This window comes from Sturnus vulgaris, chromosome 3 (assembly GCF_052056855.1).
Source record: "Sturnus vulgaris isolate bStuVul1 chromosome 3, bStuVul1.hap1, whole genome shotgun sequence".
Lineage (NCBI taxonomy): Eukaryota > Metazoa > Chordata > Aves > Passeriformes > Sturnidae > Sturnus > Sturnus vulgaris.
The window spans coordinates 97578713-97596089 of NC_142245.1; the positions used below are offsets into that span (position 1 = coordinate 97578713).

Genomic DNA, 17377 nt, shown 5'->3' on the forward strand with positions numbered 1-17377 from the left:
TCATGCAGTGGGGCTGAACAAATACCCAGGAAGGGATGGAGAGGAAACTGAGCGAGAGGTGCAAGTGCTAAGGGACTGTGGTTGGTGCAAGAGGCCACAACAGATCAGTTGGGTAGGGACCATAATGCACAGATCCCAGCCTCCTGTTCTGAAGGGACCTGGCTGTACTGAGGGACTGGAGACCAGAAAGGAGACACAGGGGTGTCTTTCTTTATCACAAATCAATAAGTTAAAATTATTGTTTATTGGTGAAAAATTAAATTGATTGAAATTTCTTGACAGAAAACTGTTTTGTTGCTCATAACACCTGCACAGGCTTTACTTCCTAAATTTGCACAATGGTCAGGGTGCAAACAGCAAGAATAGGGACTTACACAAGGCAAAGCTGAGCTGTACTACTGATCGGCCCCTCTTGGCCAAGGTCTTGCTCCTCAAAACAGCTGATAAGAAAAAGCTGTCGACTGGTCTGTAGCTGGGCCTGTAATGGAGTAATCTCCTCCTGGAGAAAGTTTTTAGAACACCCACACTAAGAATGCGGTGTCATCGTATTATCAGAATAAATGCAGGCAAGTGTAATGGCCTGAAGCAAGAGTGATCTATTTTATTGATCCCTAATGCACAGCTCTCACTCTGAAGAACGTGTAAAGCAATAGGCTGTAATAGCCTGCTCTCAGCCTCCAGAGAGCAAGGAAAAGTCATTGTCAGGATTTATCTTTGGGGAAGCAAAGAACTCATAACCAGCCCTGAGGGGTGAAAGACAATCATACAAAGCCTATTGGTTACTTGATAATAAAAATGCGACATTCCCAAATGTGCCAAATTATAGCCTGTTTCATACTAACAATATTATTCACTAGGGATTATGTGAAGTTTGTCCTCATTAAGGTCAGAGAATGGCCTATTTTTGCATGTCTGAAGGCAGGGAAGATGGTCTGGAGCAGCCTGAAGAATGAAAATATAACAGATGGAGGGCTGAGCTCAGCTCACAGGCACCTAGGTCTACAATAAAGAGAGCTGGAGGCTGCATATTTGAAATGTGCCGTGGTGTGACATGTTTTTACATGTTATCTCTGTGACTCCTCTCTGAACCAGCTGCCAGCTATCTCAGAGAGCTGGGCTTGTGAGGTGCATTGACTTTCCTGCTGTGGTGCTCCCATCAGCTTCCTGGAGGGCAGCTAGTGCTCACTCTCCTCCATAGAAATACAGAGTTGGGACATCATATTTGCTGTGCTAAGTCTGAAATTTAAATACCACCACTTTATTTTCTGTGGAAGTGATAGAATTTTCTTCTCCTTCATCATATAAATCCTGTTTTGTCACAGTGGCTGTATAAATCATTGTTTATACTTCTGTTTGTCAGAGATCTTAATTTTATGTCAATGGAAGACTGCAGTAGTAGTACAGTTGTGGGGGGCAAAACAAGCTAAGCATCCCCAAATTTTTAATGAAAGGCACCAAGGAGGCAAACACTTTTTACAGAAAGTGATGTTTAAATATGCTGAATATAATGATGCACCACGAGTTTCATGCATGTAAATATACTACATAGTGGTTCATACCTCAGAGATTAAAACTATATAACTGAGGATATGGAGTAAGGAGTTTATGCTTCTATGTTTAAAAATGGTCCTCTAATTATGGAGGTAGCAGTGCCTTCTTATAGGTCTCAAAAATGGCTTTTTTTTTTCTGTTAATTTGAGGTCGTAGTTAAGCCATTGACTTAAATAGATAAGCCGTTTTCACTTGAGACTTAACTTGTCTTAGCAGAGGCTCAGAAAGAGTTTGGTGAACACAGAAATTTATGTGCTAAGTTGGGGTCTAATTCTGAAGCTTCTACTTAAGTGAGTTGTGCTGTTGGCTTTTTGGAGGTCAGTGATTTGAGTAACATCCACACAACTAGACCTGTTGTATAAAACTTCAGTAATGCCTTGACAAAGTTTACCAGTGTCTACATCAATTGAAGAAAAATCTGTTTTGTCCATCAAGTAAAGCTATTAAAATCAGATCACATCTGCTTCTGTTTTTTTTCACTGGAGAGAATGGCATTCTTGTCACTCTGCCAACAGAAAATAGTCCTGGTTTAATATGATTCTTCTTTTTGTTTACTTTTTTAATCTACAGGGGAGGCAGGAGAAAAGGGGGAGAAAGGTGCTCCAGGTCGTCCAGGCAGAGTTGGACCTCCAGGAGAAAAAGGTAACTTTGATAAAGGTGTCTTGAAAGTCATTCCTGAGAAAATGCTGCTTTTTCTTGTGAGATGATGATGATGGGGATCCTTGCTCCCTTATCTGGGTGACTAATTCTTCCTTAGGCATTTCTGTTTACTGCTGTCGTGGTTTAACCCCAGCCAGTAGCTCAGACCCATGTAGCCACTCACATCTCCTGGTTTGGATGGGGGAGAGAATTAGAAGGGTGAAAGTGGGAAAACCCATGGGTTGAGATAAAGACAGTTTAATAGGGAAAGCAAAGGCCACATGCACACAAGTGAAGCATAACAAGGAATTAATTCAGTGCTTCCCAAAGGCAGGCAGGTGTTCAGCCATGCCCAGGAGAGCAGTGCCCATCACACAACAGTAACTTGAGAAGACAAACACCATCATTCCAAATGCCCTCGATTCTTCCTTCTTACCCCAGCTTTAATACTGAGCAGAATGCCATAGGTTAGGGAATTTCCCTTGGGTCAGTTGGGATCAGCTGTCCTGGCTGTGTCCCCTCCCAGCTTCTTCTGTACCCCCTCCTCGCTGGTGGGGTGGGGTGATGAGCAAAAAATGCCTTAAGCCTGTGCAAGCACTGTTCAGCAATAATGAATATGTTTGTGTGTTATCAACATTGCTTTGGTCACAAATCTCAAATATAAAGAAAGTTATATGTGAAGAAAGGCATCATAATGTTTCCTTCATAATTTGCCCGCTGCAAATGAAAACCTCTTATTAGATCAGAGGGAAAAAATTCACAGGGCTCGATTTTCTTTTTTTCTTTTTTCTGGTGAATTTGATCACTCAAAATATCTTAATTAAAACCATTGAGGGAAGTCAGTAGGCCATAATAGGCAAAGATGAACATGAGTGTTCCCACATTTTTTGGATATGGGAAAATGGTGATAAATTTGTTTGCATTGTAATTCAAAAATATTTTGAGCTCTTGAGAGAAACAGTGCTCAGCAGTGTTCAGTTACGCAGCTGAGAGAAGGCACAGCATTTCTGTCTTGCAGGAAATTCTGTCTTTTCACATTTGTTTTCCTCCTGAAAACAAATTTGACCTTCATAAGTTTTCTGGGAGGTTTGTGTTCTCTTAGGTTCAAATTAGGAGTCGTCGAATCCTTTGATTTCAATATTGAAAGTAAAGATTGACATTCCTGTCGTTAGAAGGTTGGAGTTAGTTTTTGCTGAACTGAGTTGACAATCTTTCTTTCAAAGCAATTGTAGTGATAATTTATACTTCCTTAGGATGATGCACGATCCATTATATTGTTCTTTTAGGCACTTTTGGAAGTCTGATACTGATTACCCTGGGACCAAAATCCATAGCTAGAGCTCTTCCTCCTACAATGCATTGAAAAATTCATAACTTCCATGAGGTGTGTGTGTCCAGTCAGTGTATTTCTCTTATGTAAATGCACTTTCAAGGATGACTCTTTGTAAAAAAATATTGGAAAATAAAAATTCCGCTCTTGCAAAGCAATGGAGCATGAAGTGAAGTATGATGGAATAATTTAGGTTAAAAGGTTGTAAAGAGCTCATCTAGTCCAATCTCTGACTTCAAACAGGGCAAACTTCAATATCAGAGGAGGTTTCTCGGGGCCCTATCCAGTAGACTTTTGAAAATCTCCAAGGATGGAGATTCCACATACATTTTGATCAGTCTATTTCACTGGTATAATCATGAAAGACCTGTTGTACCTTGTAATCTTTGCATTTTGCCCTTTCTCTGTGTGTCTCTGAGAAGAAAACGCTACATCTTCTCTAGAAACTGCTTGTAAGTAGTGGAAGACTGCAATTAAGTTCCTCCTTACCTTTCTGTATTCCAAGCTAAATAAAACCATCTTCTTCAGCTGGATTTCGGTTTCCTTCTCATGTATGAGGGCCCAAAAATCTCTGGATCCTCTTAGGCAAAGTAGTTTTTTTTACCCAGCCATTGGCCAGACTTCATCAAAGCATCACAGGTGAGGAACTTAGGATCTTGCTGAACCCATGATATTCCTGTCCACACATTCCTGCAGCTTGTTGAGCTCCTCCTGACTGGCAGGGCCATCCTCCAATGCACCAACTGTTCCTGCCAGCGTGGAGCATCTTCTACTTCTTCCTCCCTCTCCTCCCTAATGAGTGAAGGACTCATTAGCAGCTGCTGGTTAGACTTTGGCAGCCTTGCAGCAGCACCAGCTAGCCCTCTCAGCCCCCTTGGATGCCTTGTGGGCAGGAAGGACTATGGGCTCATGTACCTCCAGGTGTAGTCCCTCACTCAATTGTCAGCTGCCAGGAGTAGCTTGTCCTCCCCAGATCTTTGCTACCAGACATGCAGAACTGGGAGAGCAGACCTTGCCAGCAGAGACAAAGGCAAAGAAAGCACTAAGTGCCTTCTCTGTGTCCTTCAGCATGAGGTTGTCTTGACAACTTCTTGAGAAACCCTCTCATCACGCTGTCCTGCATGCTTCTCTGTCTTGGCATTTCATCATGTCACTTCAAAATGCTTTGGACCACCTAAGGACCATTCCACACTCTTTTTCATCCATGATGTAGCATTTCATTTATCTATTTTATACTGCAAAATTGCATTTGTTTGGAAAATAGCTCTCATAAGGTATGCTTGATAAATGCTAATAACAGTGGTAATTTTCTAGTTTTTCATATCTGCAAAAGTCAAAAATTCTGATTAGACTGAAAGAAGAAACACTGAAGTGGAAACACTGCAAGAAAACATAAATTAAACAGAAAAGAGATTTTAAAAAATTGAATATTAATGCATACTGTATTGGAATTTTTCCAGGTGGTACTTTCAACTAAACACAGGCAAAATTTCTTATTACTTCTATAGCAACATATTTTTCTGTTTTTCTTTTTGCATCCTGAAATTTCTACAAACAAGCTCTTGTTTAAAGTAAGTTCTAATTAACTAGTCTTTTCATTAATGCTGTACATTTTGTAGATATTTGTCTTCATCAACTCCTTTCCACAAGTGCTTCATCAAAGAAAAAACACAGATACCTTAAGAACAATTTGGACTATATGACATCACTTTTCATCATGGTACTATTCCAGTATACTTTGAATGTCACAGTGTTGACTGGATAAGCAAACAGACTTCACAGATGTAATTTCTAGTCTGTGGAAAGGACACAGAAGAATATCCAGCCTTGAACTGGAAAAACCTTTCAGTCTCTGGTTAACCTCTACAGACCGTATGTAGTATACAGACTTGTAAATTCATGCATAAATACTTTTCTATACTCTCAAGCAGCATGAGACTGAGTATATTCTCTTCCAGCAGACTAAGGATTTTCCTATTTCTTATCCAGAAGATGGAACATTCTGATAAAAATAAAATATAACAACATGTTTGGCAAAAATCACTTCACTTTGCATTTACCCCTAAAAACACCCACGGACAGCAACCCTGCTTCTATGCAGTAGCCTATTGAATTTCAGTCAGTGTGTTAGCATGTGTTCAACCCCTTGTATTTCTCTTGAAGCCTGATAATTTTTGTCTTGGTCTAATATTTGGCTCCTTCTGTTGATGAAAGCTGCTAAATTTCATTTTATTTTTCTCCTCTTTAAGTAAGTGATGGTTTACATGAGGGAGAAACTGTAATCTTTCTGCAACATTTGTAGAGTTTTCTAATTTTGATCTTAATTTACATTATCAAACTCACACTAATCTCTTTTATTTTTTTTTCTTTCCCCTTTCTTTGTTTCATTTTTTTCTAGCAAGATCATGTTCAAGAAAATATGTTTAGTTTCTTTGAACTTCATAGGTGTATAATAACCATAGAATAGCTTACAAAAGAAACTATCTTCTTATGGCATATTTGACCTGAACAGCTCAAGATCAGAAAGTTCTGTAAATGCTTTTATCATATCCTTTCCTCATGGTATGTTCAGATTTGGAAACTCAGAAAAATTAAAAATTAAAACTTTCTGGTGCTTACCTGAAATAAATCTTGTTCTGGCTGTTCTGATGCTTCAGGGTGACATCAGAAATACTGATGTCTTTGGGTGCTGATTAAGGTTAAATTCCACTTACTTTCCTCATTGCTTTTAATTAATTGTATAGGTCAATTATGACGCATAGCATGTCAGCAGAATATAAAACTGTGTTGGCCTTATGTAAAGCACAGAGCACTGGGTCAAGTACAATGGCAGTTTCAGATGAAAGCAGTGTGTACTGCAGTGCACATTTTGGGCTGTGAAGTTCACAGAATTAACTTTCCCCACTTGCACTGATGGCTGTACTGTGCTCTCCCATGTTGGGAGTAAACTCAGTTATTTAACTGAGTCCTGGTGCAGTCTGTGAGGCTGTAACTTCCATGTTTTCAAATTCCACACAAATAGTTCAGTAACAATACTGTCCTGTGAATATTCCCAGAGTGCCTTATAGTAATCAAAATAAGGAGGGCAAAGTGGATTTACACTTGGAATATAACATCAAAGGAATAGAACATTAAAAATACGTTCTTCAAGATATTTCAATTTTCTTAGCCCCATAACCATTTAAAATGTATATTATTTTAATATTTTAATTTCAGCCTTTATACATTGTACTTAATTTATATACAACTACAATGATATGTGCTAAAAGAGTCACTTGCTGTTCTTGGGCTTGGAATTCAACTGTCTCTACCTTTGCAGTGTTAGCACAGTGATTTTGGCTTTTGACAACTAGCACTTTCTCAGGCAATTCTTGGGTATATTTTGGGAGCTAACACAAAGAGCAGCTTGCAAGATTATCCTAGCTTGAAGAGTAAGACAATTTAGAATCATGGAGTGTCCCATTCTTGACTACCTGGTACCCATTTCCAGGGAATAGTCCCGGGCATTTAGTTTACTAATACAAGCACAGCCTCTTAAGTAGAAGAGAAGACTCATTAATTTAACTGGATTAGAGCCAGAGTGCTCAGTCATTTGTATAATCAAATTCTAAAAAGAGGTAATAATATCTTAATTTATATTTTATTATTACTGATTGCTCATTAATATGTAATCAATCAATCCTTTGCATTTCTGAGTCAATTTCTACATGACTTTATTGCTCGCTAAGGAGTGCTGCAGGCAGTATTCCATATAAAAGTCCTGACATTGACAGCTGTGAATTCACAAAGTGGGTATCTGGTTCAAAACTGTCTTTCAGTTTCACCTGAACTCAATAGGATTTTGAGAAAATCCTGCTAAACTGAGTGGACAAAAAGGTGGCAGATGGGCTTCAATGTAAATAAATATATTGCCTAGGGAAATTAGGGATGCATGATTTAATCCATACTTAAATGATGCCAAAACCCCAAACTGTCACTTAAAACTCAAGGACTGCTCTGAAGTCATTAGCAAGAGTCCCAAGGCCAACAGACCACTGCTCATCATCACAAAAGGATGGCAAAAGGACAAAGGACAAAACAGGAAGCTTCTTTTTGCAGCTGATATTGTTCTGTACAAAAGCCTGACATGCACTGTCTCAAGAATGTTCTTCTGGCCTCTGTCTCTCAAGAAGGACTTGAGAGGTGACAGATAGGAAACAAAAATGTGAAAAAGAGGGGCTGCCTCATAAGGAGAAACTGGACAGACTGAGACTCTTACATTTATACAGAGTACTCTGAGGAGGTTATAATCAAGATTACAGAATCACCAGATGCCATCATACCTGAGTTTGGAGGCACTCTCTGAAGCTGCTGGGAACAGATCCAGCAATTCCACCTGCAGATAGTGGCTGTGGTTGTGGGGTCTTCCCATACTGCACCTTCTGCTGCCACCACAGGAAACAAAGTGTTGGGCTAGAGGGACCACTGGTTTGAAGAAGTTTGGTATTGTATTGTTAACATAGTTCTAGCAAGACAGTATTTCATGAGGGCAGTTATTTTTCTTTGCCTGCCTCCAAATAGAAACTCATCCATTCAGGAATGTACCATACTATTTTCATTTTTGTTTTTAATGTACTTTTAAATCCTTTAAAGTTTTCTGCTGCCTTCCTTGATTGGATGTTTTCTCACTAGCTTTAGTTTCCTTTGCAAATTTTCCAAGTATTCTAATTTATAGTTAGTATAGATTGATAATAGTTTACTCTTTTTTTTCCCTCCTGTTTGTTATGCAAGGCTTTAAAAATTTCAGTTTATCATTGTGATACCTGTCTAACACGAATGGGATGGATCACTACTGAGAGGTGTTTATTTTTCCATTGCCTACCGTGGGAGTTAAGATAAACATCTTAGACTAAAAACCCTAACTTTAAGATGGTTAATGCTGGGTGAAATTGATTTGCCCCAGCTATATGAAATGCCTCCTGTGATTATGCACTGTTCATTCATATAAGAGTATCTGTTTAACATTGTTGGTGACACAGATGGCGGGATCGATTGCACCCTCAGCAAGTTTGCCAACACCACCAAGCCATGTGGCACGGGGAACATACACTGGAGGGAAGGAATTCCACCCAGAGGGACCTGGACAGGCTTGAGGTGGGCCCGTGAAGACGAACTGCAAGGTCCTGCACCTGGGTTGGGACAATCCCAAGCACAAATACAGCCTGGGAAGAGAATGGATTGAGAGCAGCCTGGAGGCAAAGAACACGGAGTTGTTGGTTGAAGAGAAGCTCAACATGAGCCAGCCACGTGCCCTTGTAGCCCAGAAATCCAACCACAGCCTGGGCTGCATCAACAGCAGCGTGGGCAGCAGGTTGAGGAAAGTGATTCTCCTACTCTGCTCTCATGGGAAGCCTGGCTAGAGTGCTACATCCAGTTCTGGGGCCCCCAGCATGAAATGGACTTGGACCTTCTGGAGCAAGTCCAGAGGAGGGCCACAAAAATGGTCAGAGGGTTGGGACACCTCTGCCTTGAAAACAGCCTAAGAGTTTGGCTTCTTCAACATGCAGAAGAGAAGATTCCAGGGAGACCTTAGAGCATCTTCCAGTAAAGAGGACCTACAAGAAAGCTGGAAAGGGACTGTTTACAAGGGCGTGTAACAATAGGACAAGGAAGAATGGCTTTAAATTGAAAGAGGGCAGATTTAGATTAGATATAAGGAAGAAATTCTTTACTGTGAGTTTGGAGAGATGCTGGAACAAGTTTTCCAGAGAAACTATCTCCATCCCTCAAAGAGTGTTCAAGGCCATGTTGGATGGAGCCCTGAGTAACCTGGTCTAGTGGAAGGTGTCCCTGACTATGGAAGGGAGTTGGTACTAGATGATCTTAAAGTTGCCTCCTACCCAGCCCATTTCATGATTCTATGATACGATGTAACTTATTGTAGCCACTGTTCCCACACCAATCACTGACCTTCCCTGGTGTGGATAATTCAGATTTTTCAATGTAAAGCAGTTCTGTAGCCTGTTGACATATTTGAAATTTTCTGATTTCCATTTGCCAATAGTTTGTTTGTTTTTTTTTTTTTTTTTAAATGAAGTGTCCTGAATGTAGATTACTACTATAGCATCATTATATCCTTTAAAAATATCATTCTCATTCAAGTCAGGCTAGCTATTTGCATTGGGAATGCTGACTGCTGCAAGACTATAGAGGTGCACTGGGGGAAAGGCTTTTTAATCTTCATCTATATCTTATGTTCTTTTTCTAAGTATCCTCTGCAGATTGCTGTCAAAGATGGCACTAGATTCAAGAGGCCTTTGGTGTGGTTTGGTACACTTCTACTTTCCTTGTTTGGTAGGTGTCTGTTATGTCCTCTATGTCAAATCATGAATTTGATTTGATTTGTCTTAAAATCCTTAAGTTTTTGACGAAAACTACTGCTCTCTTCTTTATAACATGACTCAATTAAATTTGTCTGTGTCGTGGTGAATTTGCATATTGGCTAGATTTGTCTTTTTGATGCCTTTTTCTGTTTCTAGGTAGTTTCATACCTTCTTGTCTATTCCAACTAATCCTGAAGAGATTACCCATACTCTTTGAACCCAATTTATAGTAATGCACAGAGTCAACCTGCCCCCCCTTTTTTTCACTTGTTTTGCAGCCCACCATTCATCTCTGGAATTTTATTTCTTCACTTGTTTGTAGGCCTGAAAAAGCCACCAAGAAGATAATTTAGAATTTCCTTCCCTTCAGTTCCTTACCAAATCCTTTAAATCTTCTATAATTGGTTTCAGTGTATGCCAACTTCATCTGAGAGATGACAGATGACTTTCTTCAGTTCTCTATTCACTCTTTGTGTTTGATTTCCTATTTTTGGTCTATGGAGACTTAATTTCTTTTATTGTCCCCATTTCTTTCCAGCTTTCACTTCCTTATTTCATTAAGACTCCTCAGACTGCATTTTTGACAACCATAGGGCCACTAAAAAGGGCTTTACAAAAGGTATTAAAATTTTTGAAACCCTCAAGGCAGATGGGTGTCTCTTGAAACTTTGTGATTTATTCTGCAGAAGAAGCAGAATAAGCAAGCCCCTGAAGTGGAAGCAGGGGTTAGTCACTGTAAGAGAAACTTAAATGGGAACAATTCTTTTAATGAGGAAAGGAGATTTAATGTATGTCTTCATTGCTTGAGATAACAACCTTCCTTTTACTTCTGAGCAGAGCACATAGGTTTTACTGGCTGTGACTGAGAACGAGTTCATTTTCTGGGCAGTTTCTATGAGAAAGAAAGTTAAATTATTTTATTTTATTTTATTTATGCATTAGATCAATTTTATTTAATTTCAGGTGTAGCAGCATGAAAAGAGAAAGCACTCAAACATCTCATAATCTGTAATGGTAATCCCAATTCATTAATATACAAAGCAAGAGACATCATTTTCAGAGCAACTTGATAAACTGATTACAAGCTGGTACTTCCAAAAGGAATAGATAAGAGAAAAATATTTTTGGTTTCTGGTGAAAGACTGTGTCTAGTAGTGTCTGAATTTGATACTTATTAGAAACAAAGGAAAAATCATTGATTGTAGGACTTGCCAATAATTAATTAGACCAACAAACCACATACATTTAGCTTCTCTCAGTTCGGAGGAAATTGTTTCTTTCTGGCTCATGCCATCAATGACAAGGGTTGCTTGAGACTTCATGGAGTAATAGAGGTAACATCTCTTAACCCAGCAATGATCAGTTTATATTCTGAAACTTGTTATTGATTTAACTTTTAAGTTAAAGGTAATGATTACAAAATGGGTCATAAAATTATCCAGCTTTCAAAAATATGTATATCTGTCCAGCTGCATAGCAACAAGGGGCAACAGATCTTCTGTTGTCGTAGATCCACAACTGAGTCTGAGCTATGACAGTTTGCACAAGTCCATTTGCTGGATCCTTATGGTAGTTTTTCCTCCTAGCTTGTCTCATTGATTCCTTGCACCTGTGTAGTCGACCTGTGCATAGCAGACGTTGCTTTCAGCAAAGAAGCAATCTTTTCAACAGTCATTGAAAACAACTTCATAAATATTTCCTAAAGCAGTCTTGGGCTTGGATTTCTGTAAGATGGGAACCTTAGAAGGCTTTCATCCCTGTAGTCCCTCCATACCCCCTCTCCTTTCGTAGTGTGGTACAGAGGGAAACCTATCTCTTATGACAGTATTTATATTGCATAAATGAGTCCTTAAGCCCAAAGCCAGCCCTCAGTTACAGTGGAGTCACTGTCTGAGATGAAATATCAGTTGTGCTTGGATCCTTTATGTCTTCTCAACTCCATAATCCATGTTTGAATGCAACAATCCTCTGTATTTGCAGCATAATTGTCATGATTAGCTGAAAAAAGTTTGCAAAAGCTTTTCCAGTGGTTTTCAGCCAAGAGTTGTTGACAATTACACCTTCATGCCTTGTTAATGTCAATTGTTTAGCAAAGATAAAATCACTGTCTAGATTGCTATATGTAAGTTCTTCACAAGGATTGAGATAGATCTCTGGAGTTCAGTGAATATTTGGGATATAGCATGGTTTTGTTCATTGTAAAAACTGATATTTCAAACGCAGCAGAATCAGAATGAATCAGACTACATTGCTACCTTGTGTCTTTCATCCCTCTGTTATGTATAGGAGAAATGGGTGACAAAGGACAGAAAGGCAGCATAGGACGGCATGGAAAAATTGGTCCTATTGGTTCAAAAGGTATGTTTAATTCAATTGTTTCTCCATTTGTGTTTCAGGTGAAAAATGTGTGTTTGAGAACATACATTTATGTTTGAGAAAAGTTTAGGGGCTTGAAAATGGCTGACTTACCTTAGTATGAATTTTCTCACACTGTAGTCAGCCAGGTCACTGAGATCTCTCAACCAGTTACCTTTTGCTGTGACAAAAGTATATTTATTCTTAAAGCACTGTGAGTATCCTGATTTGAGGGTAAATAAAGAACTTTGCACTATCACACAAGTGTGGACGGTTAAAGCAGTGGGAAGATGTGATGTACTTTTGCAGATTTTGAAGAGTCAGAAGATGTGTTTTCTTATGTTGACTACTCCATAGGCTTCCTATGTGACTTTGGTTAGGTCATTTGGACCAGTCTTTACCTAATCATCTAGATTATGATTCGAAATTTAGGTATATCCAGCCCTTTGCCTTCTACAGCATCTGAATTTACTGCTTCTGTAGGCAGAGGCAGATATTGGTACATATTATTTGGGTTCAAGTTTCATAGCTTTGGTTGGCCTTTGGTGTGGAATGACTAGGATGGAAAAATCTTAATTTTTGCTTGGGCATATTTCTAGTTTCCACATTTGAATTTTACTAGAGAAAAAAATAGATAAGTGCTAAATGGACTATTGACAGAAAAGGCTGCATTAACATTATGTTGTTTTTCGTGTCTTCAGGTGAAAAAGGAGATAATGGTGACATAGGACCACCAGGTCCTAATGGTGACCCAGGTAATCCATAACACCACTTGTTTATGTGAAAGACTTTTCATCATTAAAAATGCATCTGTTTATATACTGGGGGAAATAATAGATAATTTTTTTCATAGATACTGTAATATTTCACTGTGATATTTTTAAATTACTTAAAATGATTGAAGTTGCAGCGGTTGCTGGACTTGTATTGTATGTGCTAAAACCGTATCTCATACTTTGTCAGAGGAGTAATCTCTCCAGAAGTCTAGTGGGAAGTGAAGTCAAACTGTCTGTATCATTCATCACCAGGGCAAAGGGATATCTCTGCATACTCACTTTGCCTTCCATGCCCCTTCATGGATTATGGTTATAGGAGCAGGAGATTGTCAAGAATGCAGATCACAGAATGGGTGAGCTTGGAAAGGACCACATTGGGTCACCTGGTGTAACCTCTGCTCAAGCAGGGTAATGCCAGAGCACATGGCTCAGGATTGTGTCCAGACAGTTCTAGATTATCTCCAGTGAGGGAGGCTCCACAGACTCTCTGGGCAATCTGTTCCAGTGCTCAGTCACCCACACAGTAAAGAAGTTCTTCCTCATGATCAGGAGGAACATCCTGTGCTTCAGTTTCTGCCCATTGCCTCTTGTCTTACTACCTGGCACCACCAAGCAGAGCCTGGCTTGGTCTTCTTGTCAGCCCCTCCTCATATTCTTATATGGAGGTATATGGATCTTCCAGAAATATACAGATGTTCTAGAGAAACAGCCTAGCATAAGAAGTGCAAGCCTTGCAAGAGTGGCAGGTTTGGATTTGTCTGAATTCATCCCTTCCTGGCAGAGTGCATTGGAGGTGCACAGATTAGATTTCTCATGAATAATAATAATAACAACTTGTCTCTCTAATTCCTAAGCCTGCATACCATGCACCTGGCCAGCATGCCGAGTTTTGCAGGGCAAGTACCTTGTGCTTTGACTGACTTACAAAACTGAGCTGAGTAATTGGTAGTCCAATGCAGATTTTAATAATTACATACAGAACTGCAAACTGAATAAATGCAAATGGTAATTGATGCTCGTTTTGAGATTTGTGGTCAGAGATGTGACAATTACCCTTTTAGTACTCACATTCAGATTATCTTTGTCAAACTGAGACCAATTTGGGTTAATAGATGATTTTCTATTGTCTAATTTTATTGTCAGAAGAATTGTAAATTGTGTACTTTCAAAAACACAGAACTGCATTTTGTAGGTAATTATGTGCATTATGTGGTTGGAATTTTGGATCTGCTGTGATATGTTCCTTGGGAAAAACTTGCGAACGTTTTTTGCTGTGAAAGAAGTCTTTGAGAAAACTAAAGAAAATAATTTTTCTGAAAGTGGGAACTTTTGGAAAATATTTTTAGTTAAAAAATGTAATGGGTGTTTTGCAGAGAATATTCGTCTATGTTTAGTTTAGTGCTAATTATTAAGGGCTGAAGACTTGTAGGAATTGAACTGAGTTGCTCTGCACAGGCCCAGACACCCCTGAGAATCATATAATGGTGCAGGGTAGCACAGGCTCTAATTTTCTGTTACTTGCAAGACAGCTTTCCCAGGGCTGCCACGCTGGGCCTTTTCTTAAAATTTTTGAGACAACTGTTGAAATGAGGTAGCTTTTTGATTTGGGTGTATCTATATCATTTCACAGGCATCCCTTGTGAGTGCAGTCAGCTAAGGAAGGCTATTGGTGAAATGGACATTCAAGTAGCACAGCTGACGACAGAACTAAAATTCATAAAAAATGGTAGGTTAATTTTACGGTTTTCCTTTCTTTTCGCCTCATTGTATCGGTGTAATCGCTCGCAAGGAGCGTCGCCGTTCCACCTGTGATTTGTGCGGCCGTGTCGGGGTGTGCAGTGAGTTGGTTTATAGAAATGCGAGTGCTCACTTTTCAGCACTGCCCTCCCCCGCAGCTGTCGCCGGCGTGCGTGAGACAGACAATAAGATCTATCTGCTGGTCAAGGAGGAGAAGAGGTACAAGGAAGCCCAGCTGTACTGCCACGGGAGAGGAGGGACGCTGAGCATGCCCAAGGATGAGACTGCCAACAACCTGATTGCCTCCTACATCAACCAAGCTGGGCTCACCAGGGTCTTCATTGGGATTAACGACCTGGAGAAAGAGGGGAATTTCGTCTACTCCGACCGGTCTCCCATGCAGACCTTCAACAAATGGCGCAGCGGGGAGCCCAACAACGCCTACGACGAGGAGGACTGTGTGGAGATGGTGGCGTCCGGGGGCTGGAACGATGTGGCCTGCCACATTACCATGTATTTTGTGTGCGAATTTGACAAAGAAAATGTCTAAGCTGCTCTGCCCTTTCTTTGTTCTAAGACAAATGTTTAAGGCGATTGTACGAGTTACTCCACGTCTTATAGAGTACAAGTGGAATTTTGCAAGTACGCGGCATCAGAGTTGTACAGCTGTAAATACAGTTTAGGTGTTTCGAATATCAGAATTTACCCTTCAGAAGGGAAGAGCAGTAATAAGGCATAGCTTGGTTGGCTTTTTTTTTATGTAGGAAAGTAAGTTTATTTAGATAAAAATATGCTTTTGGGCTACATTTTGCCCTTACAACAGTTAACAAATGTGATTACATGAACGACTGTAAAGGAAGGCAGAATTTGGCCTCTAGTTGTAAGAATGGTTAGAATTAGATTTCTGATATTCTTTTATCTTAGTAAAATTTGTAGTTATAAATACTAATTACTGGCAGTGCTACAGGGATATTTTGGCAACAAGACAAATATTTTGTATACTCCAATTAATAAATACAAATATTGCTGTAGGTGTTTTGAATGTTATACTTCTTTTTTTTTTAACTGGCCAAATCAAACCAAAAAGTTATGATTCCTACCAATTTTTGTAATGCTTCTTTATTAAATGGTTCACAGATGTATGACCAAAAAGCATTTAAGTAAACTGAATTTTAGTGCTGAGGGAGGACAAAGTCTAGTGAAAGGTGTCCCCACCCATGGCAGGGAGGTGGAACTAAGTAATCTTTAAGGTCTCTTCCAACCCAAACTATTCTATGATTCCATGATCCTAAGCTATGAAAATTCTTATAGTTTAGTACTTAGAGTGTTTCCACCCAGATAGTGTTTTGGGGTTGGCTAAACGTAAAAGTAACAATTCGATTTTCTGCATTCCTTAGTTGAAAAGGATTCAGTGCATGAAGTGCTTCAGACCCTAAATGATTCCCTAAAGTGAACATTTCACATTTTTTAAAGATAATCTTGGTGCATCTTGTTACACAACAAGCAAATACCAGCCCTCCACAATCTAAGGCAGACTTCATATATATGCAACTAAGCTCATGAAAGCACATTAGCTATCAGTTCCTTTTAGTAAGAAAACAACTTTCATGTTTACACACATTGTTAAAATAATCCCCTGAAAAGCAGAAAAGTTTCTGCAGTTTTCCTGATTATGTATATAGCAGTAATAAATGACTTTGCACAAATAATTTATGTACCAAATTTACAATTGCATGTGATGGAAAATGTGATGTACATTAAAAACAAAACAAAAACCAAAAAACAAAACAAAACAAAACAAAAACCCAAAAAACCAAACCAGCATGATTTCACAAAAGAAATGATGAATTACTTTAAATCTTCCCAGGAGCCAGTTCCATGCCACTTCATCTCACTGTTAGGCACAGAAAAATCTACAAAATCTCTATGTTTCTTTAGCAATACCTTGCACAGTGTTTTAAGATGATTTTTAAGGATAAATGATCCCTGCATAACATTCTGATCAAAATGCATATCCGATCATTATGGCAGATTGGCATACAGGATACCCACAGTGGATATGGCATGTGGTCCCAGAGATTTCCTTACAACAGGGAAACCAGCTCCTGTCAACTCTGCTGTGCTGTGGCATGTAAACAATCAATGACCACACAATGCTGTTCATATCCACAGATGCTGACATTATTTGATTTATATACCTAAGAGAACTTTTGCTTGCTATATTTACTCTGTAAATCTCAATCCTTTCTATATATATTTATATATGTTTGCTGTTAATTTTGAAGATCACTAGCAGTACTATAGTATCCTATAGTATTTCATTATCAGCCCAGCTCCAGAGCAATCACTCAAAATGAATGGGTCCTTCGATTGCTTTATTTTCTTTTAATAAAGATAGGTATGATACCTGTGTGTTAGTCATTCTTCCAACTGCATATTGAAATCTATTAAATAATGTGAATCTCTTTCTATGCTAATATTCAAAGACTCTATAGAATTTGCAGGGAGCTAACAATTCCAGTAGAGCAATTTGTTTAGAGCAGAGCCTTTTGAATATCATGGTTTTTTCCTGCCTGCTATAGAAATCCTCAGAAACCCTTTAAATCCCGAACATACTTTTGTCAAAT

At 39.1% G+C, this 17377-nt stretch overlaps 1 protein-coding gene across 4 annotated transcripts in view; it reads left to right on the forward strand.

Moving 5' to 3' along the window:
* COLEC11 (collectin subfamily member 11) overlaps positions 1-17156 on the forward strand; it is a 39127-nt gene extending 21971 nt beyond the window's left edge. For 3 of the 4 annotated variants that reach the window (XM_088162378.1, XM_014883728.2, XM_088162377.1), the window contains exons 3-7: positions 2122-2193; positions 12169-12240; positions 12939-12992; positions 14644-14739; positions 14909-17156. In XM_088162378.1, coding sequence (XP_088018504.1) covers positions 2122-2193; positions 12169-12240; positions 12939-12992; positions 14644-14739; positions 14909-15300 — 686 coding nt within the window. In that variant the 3' untranslated portion in view covers positions 15301-17156. Of the gene's footprint in view, positions 1-2121; positions 2194-9768; positions 9854-12168; positions 12241-12938; positions 12993-14643; positions 14740-14908 lie in introns of all 4 variants that reach the window. The other variant, XM_088162379.1, reaches the window with a different exon arrangement.
* Positions 17157-17377: the final 221 nt, after the last annotated feature.